This window comes from Entelurus aequoreus, linkage group LG23 (genome assembly GCF_033978785.1).
Source record: "Entelurus aequoreus isolate RoL-2023_Sb linkage group LG23, RoL_Eaeq_v1.1, whole genome shotgun sequence".
Classification (NCBI taxonomy): domain Eukaryota; kingdom Metazoa; phylum Chordata; class Actinopteri; order Syngnathiformes; family Syngnathidae; genus Entelurus; species Entelurus aequoreus.
The window spans coordinates 32,043,253-32,070,553 of record NC_084753.1 but is presented as its reverse complement, the minus strand read 5'-3'; the positions used below and the strand labels follow the sequence as shown (position 1 = coordinate 32,070,553).

The window sequence follows — 27,301 nt, the reverse complement described above, 5'->3', positions numbered from 1 at the left end:
TGGACTATACGTGTAATGCATGCATCTGATCAGATACGTCAGACTTTTTAGGACAAACACTGACGAGGCAGAGGGCTCAAAAACTGTATGTATCACTTCTGATACGTTTGGCGTTTTGACCATAAACAATATTTTCATTGCAAAAAAAATAATTGAAACAATATTAGATCTGCGGCTATGAGTTGTTTACAAATTAGGACCGGGTGCGTTCAATTAGGCCACCGGGGGAAGGAAGCACTGAGTAGGACAAACGGACAACAAAATAAAAGGGAAGGCAGGCGAGCAACAGAAATAAAACACAAAACAATTTTTTTGTTGATTTTAAATTTCAAATGTATTCTTTTGTTGGCAAATATTTGTGTTGTTGTTATTGCAAATTTTTAGTTGGTTGCAAATCAACTGTTTTTGTTTGAAAATATATTTTTTAATATCAAATCTTTGTTTGTTTGCACGTCTTTTTTTAATACATTTGCATCCCCAGGGGTTTTATTTTGAAGTCTGCCGCTCCCCTGAGTGTATTTCCTGTCAGCGCCCTCGCTTCCCTTGGTCTTTCCCTTCTTCTTTTTTTCCTGCTCTTTTGTCTCCACTTGTCTCTCTCTCTCTCTCCTGGTGATGTCATTTCCAGGACGAGCACAGCCGGCAAAGTCACGTGACTACTTCCCGTCAGCAGTGGGAGGAAGGAAGCGCCGAGAGGCAACAATAGGACACGCCCAAATGGGACCTGCCGCTTATCTCTCTGCCTCGCTTTCATCCTGCTCATGTCTTCATGTCCATGTGGGGACCTCCTGCAAGTCGCCCAAGTATGCATTCATTTCACTTAAATATCTTTGTTGCGCCCCACAAAGTGTTTGTACTCTTGGTCTTGCACATAATACACACCCGCTGTTTGATTGTAACGTGCATGTTGGTTGTAGCTTTTTATCAACACATTTAGAGGTGTTGAAATTGCCATGTGAAATCGCTAATGCTAATCAACAGCACGTAAATGGCGCATCCAATGTAAATTAGCATCTAGCTAGTGCATTACTTTTGAGTGCTTTCTTTCGAGCATGCTTGGTGTTTTGGATTTTTTTTTTCCTATTCAATGGAGAAATGTCCAGAGACTTACATATTTATTTGGAATCTCAAGCAAAATTAGTTTACCCAAAAGAAAGTTTTACGCTGCTACAGAAAGAAAGAAGGAGAGGAAGAGGAAGCGAGAGAGAGAGTGAGACAAAGAACTTTCAAATCTTTTATAGCTTTTGGGAATGAGAGGAGGAATGACAGGAGGGAGTTTGGGGAAAGTGTCCTGTCTCCTGAGACACGGAGGGAAATGGTTAAACATGGAAAAAGCAGTCATTAAAGTAACTTTTTTGGAGAGTAATCTTTTGACCGAAAGTCAAATATAAAATAGTGATTTTTGAACATCACGGCAATCCTTGTCTCCTACTTGGAAAGGTGGGGGTTAGGGTGTAAAAAAACGGGTTGAGACATCTCCGGCAAGCCCCAAGAATGTGTAAGGGCCATAAAAGTGTCTTATCTGAGGGCAAAAAAACAAATACAGGCAGTTAAGGTAGGGACCCCCGCACAACCACTTTTTAGATATGAAATGACTAAAATATTTGTTTTGCCACACCAATGGAAAATTATAACATTACCTAGAGGCAGTTTACTACGAATACGCTTGTTTGCCCCCCAAAGGTTTGAGTCTGCAACCACACAGAGATGTCGAAATATGATTGTATGTGAATCGCTGCTCCGAATTTGTTGGGTACTTGCAAAAGTACTGAAGGAGAAGGCAATAGATTTTAATCGGCCGACATTGCAGTATTGCAATATTGCAGTCTCTCTAACGAGCCGAATAAATATGTCTTTGCAAGCAATATTTAGTAGATTATACATTAATTAGTGCTGTCGTTTTTTTAGATCATATTAATCACACTTTTGAATTTGGATTCATCGTGATTAATCACAGTACATTACTGACATATTTAAATAAACTTTAAAAAAAGACCTATTTAAAGTTAAAGTACCAATGATTGTCACACACACACTAGGTGTGGTGAAATTACCCTCTGCATTTGACCCATCCCCTTGTTCCACCCCCTGGGAGCTGAGGGGAGCAGTGAGCAGCAGCGGTGGGCGCGCTCGGGAATCATTTTGGTGATTTAACCCCCAATTCCAACCCTTGATGCTGAGTGCCAAGCAGGGAGGTAATGGGTCCCATTTTTATAGTCTTTGGTATGACTCGGCCGGGGTTTGAACTCACAACCTACCGATCTCAGGGCGGACACTCTAACCACCAGGCCACAGAGTAGGTTAAAAAATGTATAATAACTGGGTTAAAAGTATCATGGTTCATGTAATAAATGGGTTACAAGTATCAAGGTTCATGTAATGAGTGGGTTAAAAGTATCATTGTTCATGTAATGAGTGGGTTAAAGGTATCATTGTTCATGTAATGAGTGGGTTAAAAGTATCATTGTTCATGTAATGAGTGGGTTAAAAGTATCATGGTTCATGTAATGAGTGGGTTAAAAGTATCATGGTTTATGTAATAAATGGGTTAAAAGTATCATGGTTCATGTAATAAATGGGTTAAAAGTAACATGGTTCATGTAATAAATGGGTTAGAAGTATCATGGTTCATGTAATGAGTGGGTTAAAAGTAGCATGGTTCATGTAAGGAGTGGGTTAAAAGTATCATGGTTCATGTAATGAGTGGGTTAAAAGTATCATGGGTCATGTAATAAATGTGTTAAAAGTATCATGGTTCATGTAATGAGTGGGTTAAAAGTATCATGTTCATGTAATGAGTGGGTTAAAAGTATCATGGTTCATGTAATAAATGGGTTAAAAGTATCATGGTTCATGTAATGAGTGGGTTAAAAGTATCATGGTTCATGTAATGAGTGGGTTAAAAGTATCATGGTTTATGTAATAAATGGGTTAAAAGTATCATGGTTCATGTAATAAATGGGTTAAAAGTAACATGGTTCATGTAATAAATGGGTTAGAAGTATCATGGTTCATGTAATGAGTGGGTTAAAAGTAGCATGGTTCATGTAAGGAGTGGGTTAAAAGTATCATGGTTCATGTAATGAGTGGGTTAAAAGTATCATGGGTCATGTAATAAATGTGTTAAAAGTATCATGGTTCATGTAATGAGTGGGTTAAAAGTATCATGTTCATGTAATGAGTGGGTTAAAAGTATCATGGTTCATGTAATAAATGGGTTAAAAGTATCATGGTTCATGTAATGAGTGGGTTAAAAGTATCATGTTCATGTAATGAGTGGGTTAAAAGTATCATGGTTTATGTAATGAATGGGTTAAAAGTATCATGGTTCATGTGATAAATGGGTTAAAAGGATCATGGTTCATGTAATAAATGGGTTAGAAGTATCATGGTTTATGTAATAAATGTGTTAAAAGTATCATGGTTCATGTAATAAATGGGTTAAAAATATCATGGTTCATGTAATAAATGGGTTAAAAGTATCATGGTTCATGTAATAAATGGGTTAAAAGTATCATGGTTCATGTAATGAGTGGGTTAAAAGTATCATGGTTCATGTAATAAATGGGTTAAAAGTATCATGGTTCATGTAATAAATGGGTTAAAAGTATCATGGTTCATGTAATAAATGGGTTAAAAGTATCATGGTTCATGTAATGAGTGGGTTAAAAATATCATGTTCATGTAATGATTGGGTTAAAAGTATCATTGTTCATGTAATGAGTGGGTTAAAAGTATCATGGTTCATGTAATGAGTGGGTTAAAGGTATCATTGTTCATGTAATGAGTGGGTTAAAAGTATCATTGTTCATGTAATGAGTGGGTTAAAAGTATCATGGTTCATGTAATGAGTGGGTTAAAAGTATCATGGTTTATGTAATAAATGGGTTAAAAGTATCATGGTTCATGTAATAAATGGGTTAAAAGTAACATGGTTCATGTAATAAATGGGTTAGAAGTATCATGGTTCATGTAATGAGTGGGTTAAAAGTAGCATGGTTCATGTAAGGAGTGGGTTAAAAGTATCATGGTTCATGTAATGAGTGGGTTAAAAGTATCATGGGTCATGTAATAAATGTGTTAAAAGTATCATGGTTCATGTAATGAGTGGGTTAAAAGTATCATGTTCATGTAATGAGTGGGTTAAAAGTATCATGGTTCATGTAATAAATGGGTTAAAAGTATCATGGTTCATGTAATGAGTGGGTTAAAAGTATCATGGTTCATGTAATGAGTGGGTTAAAAGTATCATGGTTTATGTAATAAATGGGTTAAAAGTATCATGGTTCATGTAATAAATGGGTTAAAAGTAACATGGTTCATGTAATAAATGGGTTAGAAGTATCATGGTTCATGTAATGAGTGGGTTAAAAGTAGCATGGTTCATGTAAGGAGTGGGTTAAAAGTATCATGGTTCATGTAATGAGTGGGTTAAAAGTATCATGGGTCATGTAATAAATGTGTTAAAAGTATCATGGTTCATGTAATGAGTGGGTTAAAAGTATCATGTTCATGTAATGAGTGGGTTAAAAGTATCATGGTTCATGTAATAAATGGGTTAAAAGTATCATGGTTCATGTAATGAGTGGGTTAAAAGTATCATGTTCATGTAATGAGTGGGTTAAAAGTATCATGGTTTATGTAATGAATGGGTTAAAAGTATCATGGTTCATGTGATAAATGGGTTAAAAGGATCATGGTTCATGTAATAAATGGGTTAGAAGTATCATGGTTTATGTAATAAATGTGTTAAAAGTATCATGGTTCATGTAATAAATGGGTTAAAAATATCATGGTTCATGTAATAAATGGGTTAAAAGTATCATGGTTCATGTAATAAATGGGTTAAAAGTATCATGGTTCATGTAATGAGTGGGTTAAAAGTATCATGGTTCATGTAATAAATGGGTTAAAAGTATCATGGTTCATGTAATAAATGGGTTAAAAGTATCATGGTTCATGTAATAAATGGGTTAAAAGTATCATGGTTCATGTAATGAGTGGGTTAAAAATATCATGTTCATGTAATGATTGGGTTAAAAGTATCATGGTTCATGTAATAAATGGGTTAAAAGTATCATGGTTCATGTAATAAATGGGTTAAAAGTATCATGGTTCATGTAATAATAACTGGGTTATAAGTATCATGGTTCATGTAATAAATGGGTTAAAAGTATCATGGTTCATGTAATAAATGGGTTAAATGTATCATGGTTCATGTAATAAATGGGTTAAAAGTATCATGGTTCATGTAATAAATGGGTTAACAGTATCATGGTTAATGTGATAAATGGGTTAAAAGTATCATGGTTCATGTAATAAATGGGTTAAAAGTATCATGGTTAATGTAATAAATAGGTTAAAAGTATCATGGTTCATGTAATAATAACTGGGTTATAAGTATCATGGTTAATGTAATAAATGGGTTAAAAGTATCATGTTTAATGTAATAAATGGGTTAAAAGTATCATGGTTAATGTAATAAATGGGTTAAAAGTATCATGGTTCATGTAATGAATGGGTTAAAAGTATCATGGTTTATGTAATGAATGGGTGAAAAGTATCATGGTTCATGTAATAAATGGGTGAAAAGTATCATGGTTCATGTAATAAATGGGTGAAAAGTATCATGGTTCATGTAATGAATGGGTTAAAAGTATCATGGTTTATGTAATGAATGGGTTAAAAGTATCATGGTTTATGTAATGAATGGGTTAAAGGTATCATGGTTAATGTAATAAATGGGTTAAAATCATGGTTCATGTAATAAATGGGTTAAAAGTATCATGGTTCATGTAATAAATGGGTTAAAAGTATCATGGTTCATGTAATAAATGGGGAAAAGTATCATGGTTCATGTAATAAATGGGTTAAAAGTATCATGGTTCATGTAATAAATGGGTTAAAAGTATCATGGTTCATGTAATAAATGGGTTAAAAGTATCATGGTTCATGTAATAAATGGGTTAGAAGTATCATGGTTCATGTAATAAATGTGTTAAAAGTATCATGGTTCATGTAATATATGTGTTAAAAGTATCATGGTTCATGTAATGAGTGGGTTAAAAGTATCATGGTTCATGTAATAAATGGGGAAAAGTATCATGGTTCATGTAATAAATGGGTTAAAAGTATCATGGTTCATGAAATAAATGGGTTAAAAGTATCATGGTTAATGTAATAAATGGGTTAAAATCATGGTTCATGTAATAAATGGGTTAAAAGTATCATGGTTCATGTAATAAATGGGTTAAAAGTATCATGGTTCATGTAATAAATGGGTTAAAAGTATCATGGTTCATGTAATAAATGGGTTAGAAGTATCATGGTTCATGTAATAAATGGGTTAAAAGTATCATGGTTCATGTAATAAATGTGTTAAAAGTATCATGGTTCATGTAATGAGTGGGTTAAAAGTATCATTGTTCATGTAATGAGTGGGTTAAAAGTATCATGGTTCATGTAATAAATGGGGAAAAGTATCATGGTTCATGTAATAAATGGTTTAGAAGTATCATGGTTCATGTGATAAATGGGTTAAAAGTATCATGGTTCATGTAATAAATGGGTTAAAAGTATCATGGTTCATGTAATGAGTGGGTTAAAAATATCATGTTCATGTAATGATTGGGTTAAAAGTATCATGGTTCATGTAATAAATGGGTTAAAAGTATCATGGTTCATGTAATAAATGGGTTAAAAGTATCATGGTTCATGTAATAATAACTGGGTTATAAGTATCATGGTTCATGTAATAAATGGTTTAGAAGTATCATGGTTCATGTAATAAATGGGTTAAAAGTATCATGGTTCATGTAATGAGTGGGTTAAAAATATCATGTTCATGTAATGATTGGGTTAAAAGTATCATGGTTCATGTAATAAATGGGTTAAAAGTATCATGGTTCATGTAATAAATGGGTTAAAAGTATCATGGTTCATGTAATAATAACTGGGTTATAAGTATCATGGTTCATGTAATAAATGGGTTAAAAGTATCATGGTTCATGTAATAAATGGGTTAAATGTATCATGGTTCATGTAATAAATGGGTTAAAAGTATCATGGTTCATGTAATAAATGGGTTAACAGTATCATGGTTAATGTGATAAATGGGTTAAAAGTATCATGGTTAATGTAATAAATGGGTTAAAAGTATCATGGTTCATGTAATAAATGGGTTAAAAGTATCATGGTTAATGTAATAAATGGGTTAAAAGTATCATGGTTCATGTAATAAATGGGTTAAAAGTATCATGGTTAATGTAATAAATGGGTTAAAAGTATCATGGTTCATGTAATAATAACTCGGTTATAAGTATCATGGTTAATGTAATAAATGGGTTAAAAGTATCATGGTTAATGTAATAAATGGGTTAAAAGTATCATGGTTCATGTAATAAATGGGTTAACAGTATCATGGTTAATGTGATAAATGGGTTAAAAGTATCATGGTTAATGTAATAAATGGGTTAAAAGTATCATGGTTAATGTAATAAATGGGTTAAAAGTATCATGGTTCATGTAATAAATGGGTTAAAAGTATCATGGTTCATGTAATAAATGGGTTAAAAGTATCATGGTTAATGTAATAAATGGGTTAAAAGTATCATGGTTCATGTAATAATAACTGGGTTATAAGTATCATGGTTAATGTAATAAATGGGTTATAAGTATCATGGTTCATGTAATAATAACTGGGTTATAAGTATCATGGTTAATGTAATAAATGGGTTAAAAGTATCATGATTCATGTAATAATAACTGGGTTATAAGAATCATGGTTCATGTAATGCAGTGTTTTTCAACCACTGTGCCGCGGCACACTAGTGTGCCGTGAGATACAGTCTGGTGTGCTGTGAGAGATTATCTAATTTCACCCATGTGGGTTAAAAATATTTTTTGCAAACCAGTAATTATAGTCTGCAAATGACGTGTTGTTGTTGAGTGTCGGTGCTGTCTAGAGCTCGGCAGAGTAACCGTGTAATACTCTTCCATATCAGTAGGTGGCAGCCGGTAACTAATTACTTTGTAGATGTCGGAAACAGCGGGAGGCAGTGTGCAGGTAAAATTGTGTCTAATGCTTAAACCAAAAATAAAGAAAAGGTGAGTGCCCCTAAGAAAAGGCATTGAAGTTTAGGGAAGGCTGTCATGTCTGTTGATCATGTTCTGTTTAAGTCATGTTCGGTTTTGTTTTTGGACTCTTTGTGCACTCTTGTTTGTTTTGTCACCATAGCAACCCATTAGTTTTCACCTGTCATGTCACGCACCTGTCTCACGCTTTGCACTCGCACGCCTGTCACTAATCATGTCACTGCTATTTAAGCCTGTCTGTTTCTGCTGATCGGCCTGGTGACATTATCTATCCCATCATACCATGCTACTTCTGACACCCCTGCTACCTCTGTTTAGCTTCATGCTACCATAGTTCCATGCCAAGTAAGTTTTTGTTTATTGTTCATAGTTTCTGCCTTTGTGCAAGTTTTGTTTCATTAGCCAAGTTTTTGTACTTCCGCCTTGTGCGCGCCTTTGGTTCTTTTTGTTAGTGTCAAAATAAAATATGTACTTACATTCACGCCTTGCCCGCGCCAACTTTCCTCTGCATTCCGGGAAAACAAACCCCAAGGACCATGTATTGACAAAGGCTATGCAGAATGAAACTAAAACTGAACTGGCTACAAAGTAAACAAAAACAGAATGCTGGACGACAGCAAAGACTTACTGTGTAGCAAAGACAAATACCAAAAAATGAGAAAAAGCCACCAAAATAGGAGCGCAAGACAAGAACTAAAACACTACACACAGGAAAACAGCAAAAAAGTCCAAATAAGTCAGGGTGTGATGTGACAGGTCGTGACAGTACACCTACTTTGAGACAAGAGCTATAGTAATGCATGTTTGGTTATGGTTTAAAGGCCTACTGAAACCCACTACTACCGACCACACAGTCTGATAGTTTATATATCAATGATGAAATCTTAACATTGCAACACATGCCAATACGGCCGGGTTAACTTATAAAGTGCAATTTTAAATTACCCGGGGAACTTCCGGTTCGAAACGCCTCTGAGGATGACGTATGCGCGTGACGTAGCCAGTAGAACACAGGTATGGCTTCCACATTGAAGCCAATACGAAATAGCTGTTTTCATCTCATTCTGGATGTATTCTGGACATCTGTGTTGGTGAATCTGTTGCAATTATGTTCATTGCATTATGGAGAAAGAAGCTGAGCAAGCAAAGAAGAAAGTTCTCGGTGCAAAGCGGACGTATTTTGCGAAGGAAGTCAGCAGCAACACAACACAGTCGGTGTTTCATTGTTTACATTCCCGAAAGATGCAGTCAAGATCGAAGAACTCGGATAACAGAGACTCTAACCAGGAGGACTTTTGACTTCGATACACAGACGCCTGTAGAGAACTGGGACAACACAGACTCTTACCAGGATTCCTTTGATTTGGATGACAAAGACGCAGACGTGATACCGTGAGTATGTAGCTTTGGCTTCCAAACATTTGATCGCTTGCACGTACGTGCGCGTCACGTACGTAACTTTGTTTAAATATGTAAGCTTTATGAACCTTGGGTTAGGTGAACGGTCTTTTGGGCTGAGTGATTGTGTGTGTTGATCAGGTGTTTGAATTGCATTGGCGTGTTCTATGGAGCTAGGAGCTAGCAGAGGAGCTAGGAGCTAGCATAACAAACACTTAGGTGTTTTTATGCAGGATTAATTTGTGGCATATTAAATATAAGCCTGGTTGTGTTGTGGCTAATAGAGTATATATATGTCTTGTGTTTATTTACTGTTTTAGTCATTCCCAGCTGAATATCAGGTACCGTGAGTAGCAGCTGCGCTTCCAAACATTTGATCGCTTGCCAGTACGTGCGCGTCACGTACGTTACTTTGTTTAAATATATAAGCTTTATGAACCTTGGGTTAGGTCAGGGGTCGGCAACCCGCGGCTCTAGAGCCGCATGCGGCTCTTTAGCGCCGCCCTAGTGGCTCATTGAAACTTTTATAAAAATATATGAAAAATGGAAAAAGATGAGGGGAAAAAAAATTATTGTTTTAATATGGTTTCTGTAGGATGACAAACATGACACAAACCTCCCTAATTGTTATAAATCACACTGTTTGTATTAAACATGCGAGTATTTGGCAAGCGCCGTTTCGTCCTACTAATTTTGGCGGTCCTTGAACTCACCTTAGTTGTCACATGTATAACTTTCTCCGACTTTCTGGGACGTGTTTTATGCCACTTCTTTTTCTGTCTCATTTTGTCCACCACACTTTTAACGTTGTGCGTGAATGCACAAAGGTGAGTTTTGTTGATGTTATTGACTTGTGTGGAGTGCTAATCAGACATATTTGGTCACTGCATGACTGCAAGCTAATCGATGCTAACATGCTATTTAAGCTAGCTATATGTACATATTGCATCATTATGCCTCATTTGTAGCTATATTTGAGCTCATTTAGTTTCCTTTAAGTCATCTCAATTCTATGTATATCTCATGACACACTATTTGTATGTAATATGGCTTTTAATTTGTTGCGGCTCCAGACAAATTTGTTTTTGTATTTTTGCTCCAATATGGCTCTTTCAACATTTTGGGTTGCCGACCCCTGGGTTAGGTGAACGGTCTTTTGGGCTGAGTGATTGTGTGTGTTGATCAGGTGTTTGAATTGGATTGGCGGCTTATATGGAGCTAGGAGCTAGCATAGGAGCTAGGAGCTAGCATAACAAACACGTAGGTGTTTTTATGCAGGATTAATTTGTGGCATATTAAATATAAGCCTGGTTGTGTTGTGGCTAATAGAGTATATATATGTCTTGTGTTTATTTACTGTTGTAGTCATTCCCAGCTGAATATCAGGTCACCCCCGGCTCTCACAGCATCTTCCCTATCTGAATAGCTTCAACTCCCCACTAGTCCTTCACTTGCACTTTACTCATCCACAAATCTTTCATCCTCGCTCAAATTAATGGGGAAATTGTCGCTTTCTCGGTCCGAATCTCTCTCACTTCATGCGGCCATCATTGTAAACAATAGGGAACTTTGCGTATATGTTCAACTGACTACGTCACGCTACTTCCGGTAGGGGAAAGCCTTTTTTTTTTATCAGATACCAAAAGTTGCGATCTTTATCGTCGTTGTTCTCTACTAAATCCTTTCAGCAAAAATATGGCAATATCGCGAAATGATCAAGTATGACACATAGAATAGATCTGCTATCCCCGTTTAAATAAAAAAAATGTCATTTCAGTAGGCCTTTAAAGTCATATCCAACAATTGCGACAACGACTTTTTACTGTCAGCTGAGTTTCGTTTCTTAATGATTTCTGCTGGTGGTGTGCCTCCGCATTTTTTCAACGCGAAAAATGTGCCTTGGCTCCAAAAAGGTTGAAAAGCACTGATGTAATGAATGTGTCAAAGCAGAAGTGTGTGTTTTTACACGTACAGTAAGAGTTACATCATTGTGTGGGTCCTTACTAGCCCCCCTGCCCCCACCCCCGACTCACACATTTGAACAATCCCCCCCCCGAATCAAGCCCCCACAAAAAAGATGTGCACACGCCCTGCGCTAGCTGATTGTGCCCCCCCGCCCCGCCCCGCCCTGCAGGACAATACAAGGAGCTGACGGCCCTCCCCCCCGCATCCTCGCTCGCCGCTCCCATTGGCCGAGAGCCCTGGATGCTGGCAGAGCCTCCCGCCAATGGGATGGCCGCTAAGTGATGTCATGGAGGCAGCGGTGATGCTGTTGCCGATGCTGAGTCCGTGCTGCCAGACGAGGGGAAGCAACGTCGGCGCTCCGACACCAGCGAGACGAGACGCTCAGAGGGGGGTAAGTAAGCCTTACGTCATCGCGCCATTCCACACCGAACGCCTCTTATTGTTATTATTTTTACTGTTAATATCATGCATGATTTAAGAGGAGTGGTGATGCGGTTCCTGCTAACGAGGGAGGGAGGGAACCCGAAATATATATTATTTATTATTCATGTTCCGCTTTGTGTCTCTTTTGAGTGAATGTTTGATTGTTGTGGGTAATTGTGGATGATTATTAATAATTTCTTCATTCTTATCATATCTATGGTACACAGTTTTATATATATATATATATATATATATATATATATATATATATATATATATATATATATATATATATATATATATATATATGTATATATATATATATGTGTATATATATATATATATATATACATATATATATATATATATATATATATACATATATATATATATATATACATATATACATATATATACATATATATATATATATATATACATATATATATATATATATATATATATATATATATATATATATATATATATATATATATATATATATATATATATATATATATATATATATATATATATATATATATATATATATATTAGGGCTGTGAATCTTTGGGTGTCCCACGATTCGATTTAATATCGATTCTTGGGGTCACGATTCGATTCAAAATCGATTTTTTTTTTTTCAATTCAACACGATTCTCGATTCAAAAACGATTTTTTTTCCCGATTCAAAAGGATTCTCTATTCATTCAATACATAGATTTCAGCAGGATCTACCCCAGTCTGCTGACATGCAAGCAGAGTAGTGGATTTTTGTAAAAAGCTTTTATAATTGTAAAGGACAATGTTTTATCAACTGATTGCAATAATGTAAATTTGTTTTAACTATTAAATGAACCAAAAATATGACTTATTTTATCTTTGTGAAAATATTGGACACAGTGTGTTGTCAAGCTTATGAGATGCGATGCAAGTGTAAGCCACTGTGACACAATTTTTTTTTTAAATTTTTTTTTATAAATGTCTAATGATAATGTCAATGAGGGATTTTCAATCACTGCTATGTTGAAATTGTAACTAATATTGATACTGTTGTTAATAATATTCATTTTTGTTTCACTACTTTTGGTTTGTTCTGTGTCGTGTTTGTGTCTCCTCTCAATTGCTCTGTTTATTGCAGTTCTGAGTGTTGCTGGGTCGGGTTTGGTTTTGGAATTGGATTGCATTGTTATGGTATTGCTGTGTATTGTTTTGTTGGATTGATTAATTTAAAAAAAAAATAAAAAAAAAAAATTTTTTTTAATTTTAAATAATCGATTTTTAAAAAATGAGAATCGATTCTGAATCGCACAACGTGAGAATCGCGATTCAAATTCGAATCGATTTTTCCCCACACCCCTAATGAATATGTTTCTTAACGAAACAGTCAATACAATTAAAATGCAAATACCGATTCGCCACTTTGGTCATAATTGTTGCGCTCAAAGAGGAACTGCACTTTTTTTCTTTATTTCCGTCCATCATTCACAATCCGAATGGAAGACAAGAACATGTGTTTCTTTTTAGATGCATTCTAGCTAGTAAATAAATTTTAGCAAGAGTCAGCTATCAATGGAGCCAACAAGGTTTTACATACATGAATTAAGTACACATGTCATGTAGTAACATTCATAATAACGTGCAATATTTAGATACTTTGATCATTTTAAGCATACAGCGGCATATTATTATTATTATTGTTATTTTAAATTAAGTTGGATGTCAAAGTTGACCAACTTGTGGGTTTATGTCCACAACCTTCTACTATCCACATTTATATTCTAGAATTAACTTTCACCAACACAGAGGTGACGCAGCAGCTCAATATGTCAATATAGCAGCATAAGCTGGTTAGCTCTCTAAAAGTAGTTCCTCAGTGTTAGCGCTTATAGTAACAATATCTGTAATACTTGTTAATATTCAGGTCACCACTTGTAAATGGAATATTGTTGGCGCTTTTTGGATGTTTTTGCCATGTACTCCCGCAAGACACCTCTTACTTGCCATATTTTAGGATTTAGAATGTGTAATAAAGGGAAAAACATGTGTTCTTGCCTCACATAAGGATTGTGAATGATGGGTCAAATTCAAAGTTGACCAATTTGTGGGTTTATGTCCACAACCTTCTACTATCCAGATTTATATTCTAGAATTAACTTTGACCAACTCGCAGCGGCTTAATATGTCAATATAGCAGCATAAGCTAGTCAGCTACTAAAAGTAGTTCTTCAGTGTTAGCGCTTATAATAACAATATCACTAATACTTGTTAATATTCAGGTCACCACATATAAATGGAGTATTGTTGGCACTTTTTGATGTTTTTTGTGTACTCCCGTTAGCCACCTCTTACTTGCCATATTTTAGGATTTAGAATGTGTAATAAAGGTAAAAACATGTGTTCTTGCCTCACATAAGGATTGTGAATGATGGGTCAAATTCAAAGTTGACCAATTTGTGGGTTTATGTCCACAACCTTCTACTATCCAGATGTACAATCTATAAGTAACTTTCACCAACTCAGAGGCGATGCAGCGGCTCAATGTGTCAATACAGCAGCATAAGCTAGTTAGCGCTCTAAAAGTAGTTCCTCAGTGTTAGCGCTTATAATAACAATATCATTAATGCTTGTTAATATTCAGGTCACCACATGTAAATGGAGTATTGTTGGCACTTTTTGGATTTTTTTTGTGAATCTCTGTTAGCCACCTCTTACTTGCCATATTTTAGGATTTAGAATGTGTAATAAAGGGACAAACATGTGTTCTTGCCTCACATAAGGATTGTGAATGATGGGTCAAATTCAGAGTTGACCAATTTGTGGGTTTATGTCCACAACCTTCTACCATCCAGATTTATATTCTAGAATTAACTTTGACCAACTCACAGCAGCTTAATATGTCAATATAGCAGCATAAGCTAGTCAGCTACTAAAAGTAGTTCCTCAGTGTTAGCGCTTATAATAACAATATCTCTAATACTTGTTAATATTCAGGTCACCACATGTAAACGGAGTATTGTTGGCACTTTTTGGATGTTTTTTGTGTACTCCCATTAGCCACCTCTTACTTGCCATATTTTAGGATTTAGAATGTGTAATAAAGGGAAAAACATGTGTTCTTGCCTCACATAAGGATTGTGAATGATGGGTCAAATTCAGAGTTGACCAATTTGTGGGTTTATGTCCACAACCTTCTACTATCCAGATGTACAATCTATAAGTAACTTTCACCAACTCAGAGGCGATGCAGCGGCTCAATGTGTCAATATAGCAGCATAAGCTAGTTAGCGCTCTAAAAGTAGTTCCTCAGTGTTAGCGCTTATAATAACAATATCTGTAATACTTGTTAATATTCAGGTCACCACATGTAAATGGAGTATTGTTGGCACTTTTTGGATGTTTTTTGTGAATCCCCGTTAGCCACCTCTTACTTGCCATATTTTAGAATTTAGAATGTGTAATAAAGGGAAAAATATGTGTTCTTGCCTCACATAAGGATTGTGAATGATGGGTCAAATTCAGAGTTGACCAATTGGTGGGTTTATGTCCACAACCTTCTACTATCCAGATTTATATTCTAGAATTAACTTCGACCAACTCGCAGCGGCTTAATATGTCAATATAGCAGCATAAGCTAGTCAGCTACTAAAAGTAGTTCTTCAGTGTTAGCGCTTATAATAACAATATCACTAATACTTGTTAATATTCAGGTCACCACATGTAAACGGGGTATTGTTGGCACTTTTTGATGTTTTTTGTGTACTCCCGTTAGCCACCTCTTACTTGCCATATTTTAGGATTTAGAATGTGTAATAAAGGGAAAAACATGTGTTCTTGCCTCACATAAGGATTGTGAATGATGGGTCAAATTCAAAGTTGACCAATTGGTGGGTTTATGTCCACAACCTTCTACTATCCAGATGTACAATCTATAAGTAACTTTCACCAACTCAGAGGCGATGCAGCGGCTCAATGTGTCAATATAGCAGCATAAGCCAGTTAGCTCTCTAAAAGTAGTTCCTCTGTGTTAGCGCTTATAATAACAATATCATTAATGCTTGTTAATATTCAGGTCACCACATGTAAACGGAGTATTGTTGGCACTTTTTGGATGTTTTTTTGTGTATTCCCGTTAGCCACCTCTTACTTGCCATATTTTAGGATTTAGAATGTGTAATAAAGGGAAAAACATGTGTTCTTGCCTCACATAAGGATTGTGAATGATGGGTCAAATTCAGAGTTAACCAATTTGTGGGTTTATGTCCACAACCTTCTACTATCCAGATGTACAATCTATAAGTAACTTTCACCAACTCAGAGGCGACGCAGCGGCTCAATATGTCAATATAGCAGCATAAGCCAGTTAGCTCTCTAAAAGTAGTTCCTCTGTGTTAGCGCTTATAATAACAATATCTGTAATACTTGTTAATATTCAGGTCACCACATGTAAACGGAGTTTTGTTGGCGCTTTTTGGATGTCTTTTGTGTATTCCCGTTAGCCACCTCTTACTTGCCATATTTTAGGATTTAGAATGTGTAATAAAGGGAAAAACACGTGTTCTTGCCTCACATAAGGATTGTGAATGATGGGTCAAATTCAGAGTTGACCAATTTGTGGGTTTATGTCCGCAACCTTCTACTATCCAGATGTACAATCTATAAGTAACTTTCACCAACACAGAGGCGATGCAGCAGCTCAATGTGTCAATATAGCAGCATAAGCTAGTCAGCTCTCTAAAAGTAGTTCCTCAGTGTTAGCGCTTATAGTAACAATATCAGTAATACTTGTTAATATTCAGGTCACCACTTGTAAATGGAATGTTGTTGGCGATTTTTGGATGTTTTTTCTATGTACTCCCGCAAGTCACCTCTTACTTGCCATATTTTAGGATTTAGAATGTGTAATAAAGGGAAAAACATGTGTTCTTGCCTCACATAAGGATTGTGAATGATGGGTCAAATTCAAGAGTTGACCAATTTGTGGGTTTATGTCCACAACCTTCTACTATCCAGATGTATAATCTATAAGTAACTTTCACCAACTCAGAGGCGACGCAGCAGCTCAATATGTCAATATAGCAGCATAAGCTAGTTAGCTCTCTAAAAGTAGTTCCTCAGTGTTAGCGCTTATAGTAACAATATCAGTAATACTTGTTAATATTCAGGTCACCACATGTAAATGGAGTATTGTTGGCACTTTTTGGATGTTTTTTTGTGTACTCCCGTTAGCCACCTCTTACTTGCCATATTTTAGGATTTAGAATGGGTAATAAAGGCAAAAACATGTGTTCTTGCCTCACATAAGGATTGTGAATGATGGGTCAAATTCAGAGTTGACCAATTTGTGGGTTTATGTCCACAACCTTCTACTATCCAGATTTATATTCTAGAATTAACTTTGACCAACTCGCAGCGGCTTAATATGTCAATATAGCAGCATAAGCTAGTCAGCTACTAAAAGTAGTTCCTCAGTGTTAGCGCTTATAATAACAATATCTCTAATACTTGTTAATATTCAGGTCACCACATGTAAATGGGGTATTGTTGGCACTTTTTGATGTTTTTTGTGTACTCCCGTTAGCCACCTCTTACTTGCCATATTTTAGGATTTAGAATGTGTAATAAAGAAAAACATGTGTTTTTGTCGCACATAATGATGAATGATGGGTTCAATCAAAAAAATGTGCAATTCCCCTTTGAGAAACTTCTCAGCGACTTCTTCTGCTCGTTTTGGTGTTGTCATTACTGCCACACCTGGTGGAAAAGCGCATTACAACTGAGGACCGCCACTTAGAAAGGGATCTTTCTGGCGTAAATGAAGGCTTTTGGTGGGAGGACCTTTCCACGGGTTGCGTAATGCCGTGGTTGTGTGCTCTGTGTGTGCAGACTGAGGAGGATCTTCGGCATCCTTGGAAAGCAACACGAGCAGCGAGAAGATGACTCTGGCAGGTAAGAAGCGGCGCCGAAAAATTGCCGGGAGCGTGACTGACATTCCTCACCGTGCTCCTCCCAAGCCTACAAGGAGAAGGTGAGGGAGCTCCCCCTGGTGTCCTTGTTCTGCGCCTGCCTGCGGCCACAGAGCTTGGACAAGGCCTCCTACAAGGCGGAAGGTAAGAGTCCTCGGGAGCGCGGCGGCGTCGAGCCGGCGTCACGTCAACGTGTTTGTGGTCCTGCTCAGATGCGGTGGACCTGGGTCTGTGCGCCATGAAGGACGTGGAGGTGATCGAGCTGAACAAGAGGGCGTCCGGTCAGGCCTTCGAAGTCATCCTCAAGCCCCCGTCCTTTGACGGCCTGCCGGACCTCAACGCGTCCGTGCTCCAGCGCCGAGACCCCAGCCTGGAGGACATCCAGAAGAAGCTGGAGGCCGCCGAGGAGCGTAGGAAGGTCAGTCATGTGACTCACAATCCATCCATCCATCCAGCCATCTTCTTCCGCTTATCCGAGGTCGGGTCGCGGGGGCAGCAGCCTAAGCAGGGAAGCCCAGACTTCCCTCTCCCCAGCCACTTCGTCCAGCTCTTCCCGGGGGATCCCGAGGCGTTCCCAGGCCAGCCGGGAGACATAGTCTTCCCAACGTGTCCTGGGTCTTCCCCGTGGCCTCCTACCGGTCAGGCGTGCCCTGAACACCTCCCTAGGGAGGCGTTCGGGTGGCATCACAATGCTGCGACAAAACCCTGATTGACCCGATTCCAAAGTGTGATTGATCTAATTGGAAATGTTTCAATTGTCAGCACTAATATTTATATATTTTTTGGACCAAATATGAATATTTTTTACTCTATAAATAAAAACATAAACAACACTGATATTGCAGCCTTGAGTATCGACCGATACCGATATCGATCTGATACGATATCAGCACAAAACCCCAACCCGCTTATTATGAACCGTCTGGAAATTGACTTATGCTGTCTTTAAGTTGAAGTGGAGTGGTATTTGTCTGGTGCTCACAACAGTTTAAATTGAATAGGTTGGATTTGTAGCTCTGGGGGCGTTTATTTATTTCATTCACACCCCCAAAAAAATCAAACAAAAGGAAGAAATATAAAAATAGAAGAAAGGAGCGGAAATAAGTTAAAAACTGAAAATAAATGACTGAGTGATGCGGACACGTTTGTTTCTGGATACGTTCTATTACACGTCTGCCTTGGAGACTTTGTATGTTTAGATAATATGCACTTATAAGTATGTGATACTTGTTTATATTGATAAATGCCATCTTTTATTTATTACCTATGTCTAGCTTGTGTGCTATTGTGTGCTTTGCTGTTGTGTAGCTGCTAACTCCTAGTAGCCTGTGGCCTAGCATGTTTACCTTTTGTAAAATAGAAAAAGATTGCATGTTTATTGGAGGACGTTTAGATGTTAACTGTCTGTCCAGTTTTGAAGAAGTAAACACTTGTATTGCACATGATATCACACACAAGTAAACACTGCAGGACTGCTTGCATCGCTCATGATATCACACACAATACGCAACCGGACTGCTTGTATCGCACATGATATCACACTCAAGTAATCACTCTGCACAACTTTTTGTATCGCACATCATACCACACACAAGTAAACACACTGCCGGACTGCTTGTATTGCACATGATATCACACACACAAGTAATCACGCTGCAGGACTTCTTGTATCGCACATGATATCACACACAAGTAAACACTCTGTAGGACTGCTTGTATCGCACATGATATCACTCACAAGTGAACACGCTGCAGGACTGCTTGTACCGCACATGATATGACACACAAGTGAACACTCTGCAGGACTGCTTGTATCGCCCATGATATCACACACAAGTAAACACTGTAGGACTATTTGTATTGCACATGATATCACACACAAGTAAACGCCCTGTAGGACTGCTTGTATCGCACATGATATCACACACAAGCAATCACTCTGCATGATTGTTTGTATCGCACATTATACCACACAAATAAACACTCTGCAGGACTGCTTGTATCGCACATGATATCACACACAAGTAATCACGCTGCAGGACTGCTTGTATCGCACATGATATCACACACAAGTAAACACTCTGTAGGACTGCTTGTATCGCACATGATATCACACAAGTAAATACGCTACCGGACTGCTTGTATCGCACATTATATCACACACTAGTAAACACTCTTCCGGACTGCGTGTATTGCACATGATATCACACACAAGTAATCACGCTGCAGGACTGCTTGTATCGCACATTATATCACACACAAGTAAACAATCTGCAGGACTGCTTGTATCGCACATGATATCACACACAAATAAACACGCTGCAGGACTGCTTGTATTGCATATGATATCGGACACAAGTAAACACTCTGCAGGGCTACTTGTATCACACATGATATCACACTCAAACACGCTGCAGGACTGCTTGTATCGCACATGATATTTACTTGTGTGTGATATCATGTGCAATACAAGCAGTCCTGCAGAATGATTACATGTGTGTGATATCATGTGCAATACAAGCAATCGTGTAGAATGTGCAAAACTGGACAGCCAGTTAACATCTACACACCATTTCTTCTATTTTACTAAAGTCATCTACAAAAGGTAAACATGCTAGTCTATAGGCTACTAGGAGCTGGCAGCTACACAACAGCTAAGCACACAATAGCCCACCAGCTAGACATGTGTAATAATCATTGCACAATAAAAGGTGACATTTGTCAACATAAACAAGCATCAAATAATTATAGTTGCATATTACTTACACATACAAAGTCTCCAAGGCAGGATTAGAAAGTATCCAGTAACAAACGTGTCCGCATCATTCAATTTACTGTGCCAAGAGCTTAACTTTGTGAATGATTGTGGTAAAAAAAAGCAATTTCCACTCCACTTCACCTTAAAGACAGCATAAGTCCATTCCAGATGGTTAATGTTAAATTTATTAATTACCAATATTCTCTGTTTGACTTATTTCACTTGATCAAACCTTTTTAACATTCACTACTACTAAATAAAACAAGTATGTAGGGTTCCCGCTGATATCGTATGGAATCAATGTCAGTATCGGCCAATACGCCTGGCTCCGATGTGGGAACAGTGACGTTTTCATGCAGGAAGTTTTCCATCTTGTCCCGTGCTTAGTGCCAGGAGGCGGAGCTACTGAAGCACCTGGCGGAGAAGAGGGAGCACGAGCGTGAGGTGATCCAGAAGGCCATGGAGGAGAACAACAACTTCATCAAGCACGCCAAGGAGAAGCTGGAGCAGAAGATGGAGGCCAACAAGGAGAACAGGGAGGCCCTGTTGGCGGCCATGTTGGAGAGGCTGCAGGAGAAGGTACGGCGTCGCGTCAGCACTTTCAGTTTCACTTTCACGATGAGCGCGGGGAGACTTTAGTGCAGCTGACGCGTGAAATCAGCATTTTTCATCAATTAGGAATTTGAACGAGCTGATTTTTACCTGCATGTATGCATTAATTATAACTTGTTGATGTTAGCCTTCTTACTGGTAGGCGATACAGCGATACCAAGTGATATCAATATGATGCCGTCTCGCAAACGGATACCCGGTCGCATCTTTTGTGTTACATAAATGTTAATCCGACATCATTATCAGCAGGACAATCGACATCCATGGGATGTGGTATCTAATTTTCATGGTCGATATCATTGTAGTCACAAACAATGTGCTACAATATCTTTTCATCATTTGAACAGAAATGCAGGAGAAAATGCATCATCTCTTTTTTTTTAAAAAAACAAAAACGTTAGAATTTCTCAAAAATGACTTTTGTTGAACATTAAGACGCATTTCTTTGAAATGTAAAACCCTATTTAATTTTGTATTTACAGTTATTGACTTATTTACTTACAGATTATGCTCAGCATTTCACATGAATAGATATTTTTTGTAACTGTCTCTTTTATTCACGGAAATATATCAAAGCAGCAAAAGTCTTGAAACACAACATTTTTAATTGTGCCCAAAATGTTTGGCATTAAATGTAAAATGCAGATTATTTGTGGGCGATACTGAACAATTTGGTAATGATATGATACCAAGTACTGTAAATACAGAGAAAATATATCAATATTACAGTGATCAGGTCATTAATGCATCACTGATCAGATCAATAACATCTCATTGAGCAGATCAATATTATGTCAGTGATCAGATCAATAATACATCATTGATTAGATTAATAGTACGTCACTGATGAGATCAATAGTACGTCATTGATCACATCAATAATATGTCAGTGATCAGATCAAAATATGTCAGTGATCAGATTAATAATACGCCTGTGATTAGATCAACAGTACGTCACTGATCAGATCAATAATATGTCATTAATCAGATCAATAATCATTAGTGATCAGATCAATAATCATCAGTGATCAGATAAATATGTCAGTGATCAGATCAATAATATGTCAGTGATCGGATCAATAATATGTCATTGAGGTTAAAAATGTTAGCATGTTCTATTATGTATGATTTTCCTACAAAAGTAAAGTAAAAGATAGAAAAATAAAAATAAATTATATTTTGTGATGTCGCAGAAGCTTTGTAGTAAAAATTGTGAGTGAAGGAAGTGATGTCGTTTTTGTGTGTGACATTTACTACGCCCCCTAGTGGACCAATGGTGTCTTCTGTTACTGATCATGTGTGACATTTACTACGCCCCCTAGTGGACCAATGGTGTCTTCTGTTACTGATCATGTGTGACATTTACTACGCCCCCTAGTGGACCAATGGTGTCTTCTGTTACTGATCATGTGTGACATTTACTACGCCCCCTAGTGGACCAATGGTGTCTTCTGTTACTGATCATGTGTGACATTTACTACGCCCCTTAGTGGACCAATGGTGTCTTCTGTTACTGATCATGTGTGACATTTACTACGCCCCCTAGTGGACCAATGGTGTCTTCTGTTACTGATCATGAGTGACATTTACTACGCCCCCTAGTGGACCAATGGTGTCTTCTGTTACTGATCATGTGTGACATTTACTACGCCCCCTAGTGGACCAATGGTGTCTCATGTGTGACATTTACTACGCCTCCTAGTGGACCAAAGGTGTCTTCTGTTACTGATCATGTGTGACATTTACTACGCCCCCTAGTGGACCAATGGTGTCTTCTGTTACTGATCATGTGTGACATTTACTACGCCCCCTAGTGGATCAATGGTGTCTTCTGTTACTGATCATGTGTGACATTTACTACGCCCCCTAGTGGACAAATGGTGTCTTCTGTTACTGATCATGTGTGACATTTACTACGCCCCCTAGTGGACCAATGGTGTCTTCTGTTACTGATCATGTGTGACATTTACTACGCCCCCTAGTGGACCAATTATGTCTTCTGCTACTGGTCATGTAAGACATTTACTACGCCCCCTAGTGGACCAATGGGGTCTTTGTTACTGATCGTGTGTGATATTTACTACGCCCCCTAGTGGACCAATTATGTCTTCTTTTACTGATTATGTGTGACATTTACTACGCTCCCTAGTGGACCAATTACGTCTTCTGTTACTGATCATGTGTGACATTTACTATGCCCCCTAGTGGACCAATGGTGTTTTCTGTTACTGATCATGTGTGACATTTATTACGCCCCCTAGTGGACCAATTATGTCTTCTGTTACTGGTCATGTAAGACATTTGCTACGCCCCCTAGTGGACCAATTATGTTTGTTACTGTTCATGTGTGACATTTACTACGCCCCCTGGTGGACCAATGATGTCTTCTGTTACTGGCCATGTAAGACATTTATTACGCCCCCTAGTGGACCAATTATGTTTGTTACTGTTCATGTGTGACATTTACTACGCCCCCTAGTGGACCAATTATGTCTTCTGTTACTGTTCATGTGTGACATTTACCACGCCCCCTAGTGGACCAATTATGTCTTCTGTTACTATTCATGTGTGACATTTACTACGCCCCCTAGTGGACCAATTATGTTTGTTACTGTTCATGTGTGACATTTACTACGCCCCCTAGTGGACCAATTATGTCTTCTGTTACTGTTCATGTGTGACATTTACTACGCCCCCTAGTGGACCAATTATGTCTTCTGTTACTATTCATGTGTGACATTTACTACGCCCCCTAGTGGACCAATGATGTCTTCTGTTACTGGTCATGTAAGACATTTATTACGCCCCCTAGTGGACCAATTATGTTTGTTACTGTTCATGTGTGACATTTACTACGCCCCCTAGTGGACCAATGATGTTTTCTGCTACTGGCCATGTAAGACATTTATTACGCCCCCTAGTGGACCAATTATGTTTGTTACTGTTCATGTGTGACATTTACTACGCCCCCTAGTGGACCAATGATGTTTTCTGCTACTGGCCATGTAAGACATTTATTACGCCCCCTAGTGGACCAATTATGTTTGTTACTGTTCATGTGTGACATTTACTACGGCCCCTAGTGGACCAATGATGTCTTCTGTTACTGGTCATGTGTGACATTTACTACGCCCCCTAGTGGACTAATGGTGTCTTTTGTTACTGATCATGTGTGACATTTACTACGCCCCCTAGTGGACTAATGGTGTCTTTTGTTACTGATCATGTGTGACATTTACTACGCCCCCTAGTGGCGGCGAGGCTTCTAACTTCATTTTAAATACTCGTAAATTGAGGTTCTACGTATTTAGAATCAGGAATATATATCAATATTAGTATCGATCCGATACTGACACTACCTTTGCTATCGATATCAGACGGATCGTTCAAAAGCCTGACAGAGCTGATGAATATTAAATATCAAAACTCGACAACTTTCTAGTTGTCTAGTTTCCAAATGTTCATGAAAGCACCGTCATTGATACCAATGTATGGATGACCACAAAAGGATTGATACTGTATCGTATCAATATGTCAAGAGTGTATCGACGATCACAAAAGGATCAATAATGTTTGCTCCACAGGACAAACACGCAGAGGAGGTGCGCAAGAACAAGGAGCTGAAGGAGGAGGCCTGCCGATAAAGCCCCGCTTCAAAAGAGCCGAATAGAGAAGGAGGAGAAGGATTAAAAAGATGATTTTGGTTTGTTGTTTTTTTCTCGCGAGAGGAAAAGAGTGCAGGGAAGAAAACACTCAAAGGAAAATGTCATATTATTTATTGACGTACAAAACCTACATCATTTCTAATGTTGAAACAAGTTGACTTGTGGTATTTGGCTGGCGTGTATTAAGTAAAATACTTACAGTACAAACACTTGGTAGGGCGCAACATGACACATTCAGCTTCATGGAAAAAGCTACTTCCTGGTTCGACAACATACCATAAATACAGCACTGCCATCTAATGTCTTGGAAGTGCAACTGCATTGCAAATGAGACTCAAAAATACAAATAAACAATTATTTTTAAATGTTACATAAAAAAAAAAAGCATTTTATTATCCAACCATTAATATTTATTAGCACACACAAAGTACCGAAAATTGGAGCCGTTGAGAAACCGGCATTGACTACCAGGTATGGGGAATTGCTACCGTATGGGTTCAAATGTGAACGGTATCCATTGACCAAGTGAGTAGTGACAACATGAATCGGCATAGTGATACGATACTTCCCAGTGATATCAACACCCGGGGCCACTTGAAAATGTACACAAAGAAAAACCACACTTCCAGGATATACTTTGTGAAGTCAGTCCAAAGTTATAAGTCGACATATATCTGAGTACAAAGAACGACCCCTTTTATTCTGAAATTCAAATGTCTAAACATTAAAATCTTTTTAATGGTTTCATAAAATGTAATAAAATTTAACATGACCAAACTTCTCTTATTATCATTTTTTGTAAGGTCATACATTTTTACCATCACGACTACTATCAATATTATCATTATCACTACTAGGGGTGTCCCGATACAACATTTTCACTTCCGATGCGATACCAATATTCGGTCCTGTATATTGATCCAAAACGATAGCAGCAGGAATGATACATACTCGTATTATTTAGTAGTGTGGAATGTTAGAAAAGGTTTGATCAAGTGAAATGAGTCCATCACAGAACAATGGTAGCTTTGAAAAACACTAACATATTTATTATTAATGGACTTATGCTGTCTTTAAGTTGAAGTGGATAGGTCATTGTGGTTTTCTGGCGACACCTCGGGGTCACAATAATTCGTTGGGGTAAGCTCACGACGCAGTAAGTTGAACAGTGCGGACACGTTTGTTACTTGGAGACTTTGTATGTGTAAGTAATATGCAACCATAATTATTTGATACTTGTTTATGTTGACAAATGTCACCTTTTATTGTTCAATGATTATTACCTACATCTAGCTTGTGTGCTATTGTGTGCTTAGCTGTCGTGTAGCTGCCAGCTCCTAGTAGCAGATAGCCTAGCATGTTTACCTTTTTGCAAATGAGTCAAATAGAAGAAACTGTGTGTTTATTGGAAGATGTTTATTTATTTATTACGGAGCCCCTAAAGGGACATGGGGGGGGGGAAATTGTTGGTTTTTTTTGGTTTTTTTGCTGTTGTTTTTTAGACATGTATCGAAATGTGTAGAAACTTTTTATAAAGTTATAAAAAAATAAATAGAAAAATTTTAATATTTTTTTTTAACTTTTTTTATTTTTAGACATGTATCTCGTACATGTCTAAAAAAATAAAAATTAAAAATTAAATTATAAAAAAAAAAGTTTTATAAAAAGTTTCTCGTGCGCACGAGATACATGTCTAAAAAAAAAAAAAAAAAATTATAAAAATGTTTTCCCCCCATGTCCCTTTAGGGGCCGCATAATTTATTTATTACTTTGTTTATTTTTTCATTTTCTTTTCTTTTCATGCAAGCTGATATCAATATCAATATTGGATCGGTGCACCCCTAATATTGCTATTATTATTATTATATACCTTTTGGTGACTTGAGCAGCAGGGTAAATGACACCGAGCACACGTAGAAGACAAAATCCGCTTAACACAAACAATAACGCATAGAGTAGCGTAGCGTCCGCACTCTTATTTTGGCGGGCACAAGTCAAAAGCACACGTACGTACACGAGGAGAAAGGAACTTGTCTGTTTGTGTCGTGAAAAATGTCTGAGCAGGAAAAATAATCAAAAGTGACGAACTGTTGATGAAGTTGATGTCATTCGCTGAAGTCTTGTTGACTGATGGTGTTTTTTTTGCATTTGGGAAAGTATGTTGCTGAAAATGAACGATTGTAATTACTTGGCATGGACAGTAAAACATTTCAATCAACTTTGGTGTGCTCCTTGCTTATTTTTGTTATTTATGTCAAGTCAGGTGATTAAAACAATAAAAATAAAAAAGGGTGACATAAATGTTCCATGAGATAGGATGTGGGGTTCCTCAGGGCTCAGTTTGAGGTCCCATTCTTTTTGGTCTTTACATGCTGTGTCCATATTTTTTACGCGTGTCCATATTTTCACGCGTGTCCATATTT

General features: G+C 37.4%; 1 protein-coding gene across 1 annotated transcript; it reads left to right on the top strand.

Annotated features, from left to right (window-relative positions):
• The first annotated feature begins 11,711 nt into the window (after positions 1 to 11,711).
• On the top strand, positions 11,712 to 27,104 carry stmn4 (stathmin-like 4). Its single transcript, XM_062033779.1, has 6 exons — positions 11,712 to 11,845; positions 17,764 to 17,826; positions 17,892 to 17,987; positions 18,056 to 18,261; positions 20,989 to 21,180; positions 24,798 to 27,104. Exons 2-6 carry the CDS (start codon positions 17,814 to 17,816, stop codon positions 24,855 to 24,857), a joined length of 567 nt encoding a protein of 188 aa, XP_061889763.1. The 5' UTR covers positions 11,712 to 11,845; positions 17,764 to 17,813; the 3' UTR covers positions 24,858 to 27,104.
• Positions 27,105 to 27,301: the final 197 nt, after the last annotated feature.

Bases quoted from the DNA above. Each gene is read 5' to 3' on its own strand.
- stmn4 (XM_062033779.1), top strand. The intron at 18,262-20,988 runs GTCAGTCATGTG...TCCCGTGCTTAG, and splicing joins CCGCCGAGGAGCGTAGGAAG to TGCCAGGAGGCGGAGCTACT. The intron at 21,181-24,797 runs GTACGGCGTCGC...TTTGCTCCACAG, and splicing joins TGGAGAGGCTGCAGGAGAAG to GACAAACACGCAGAGGAGGT.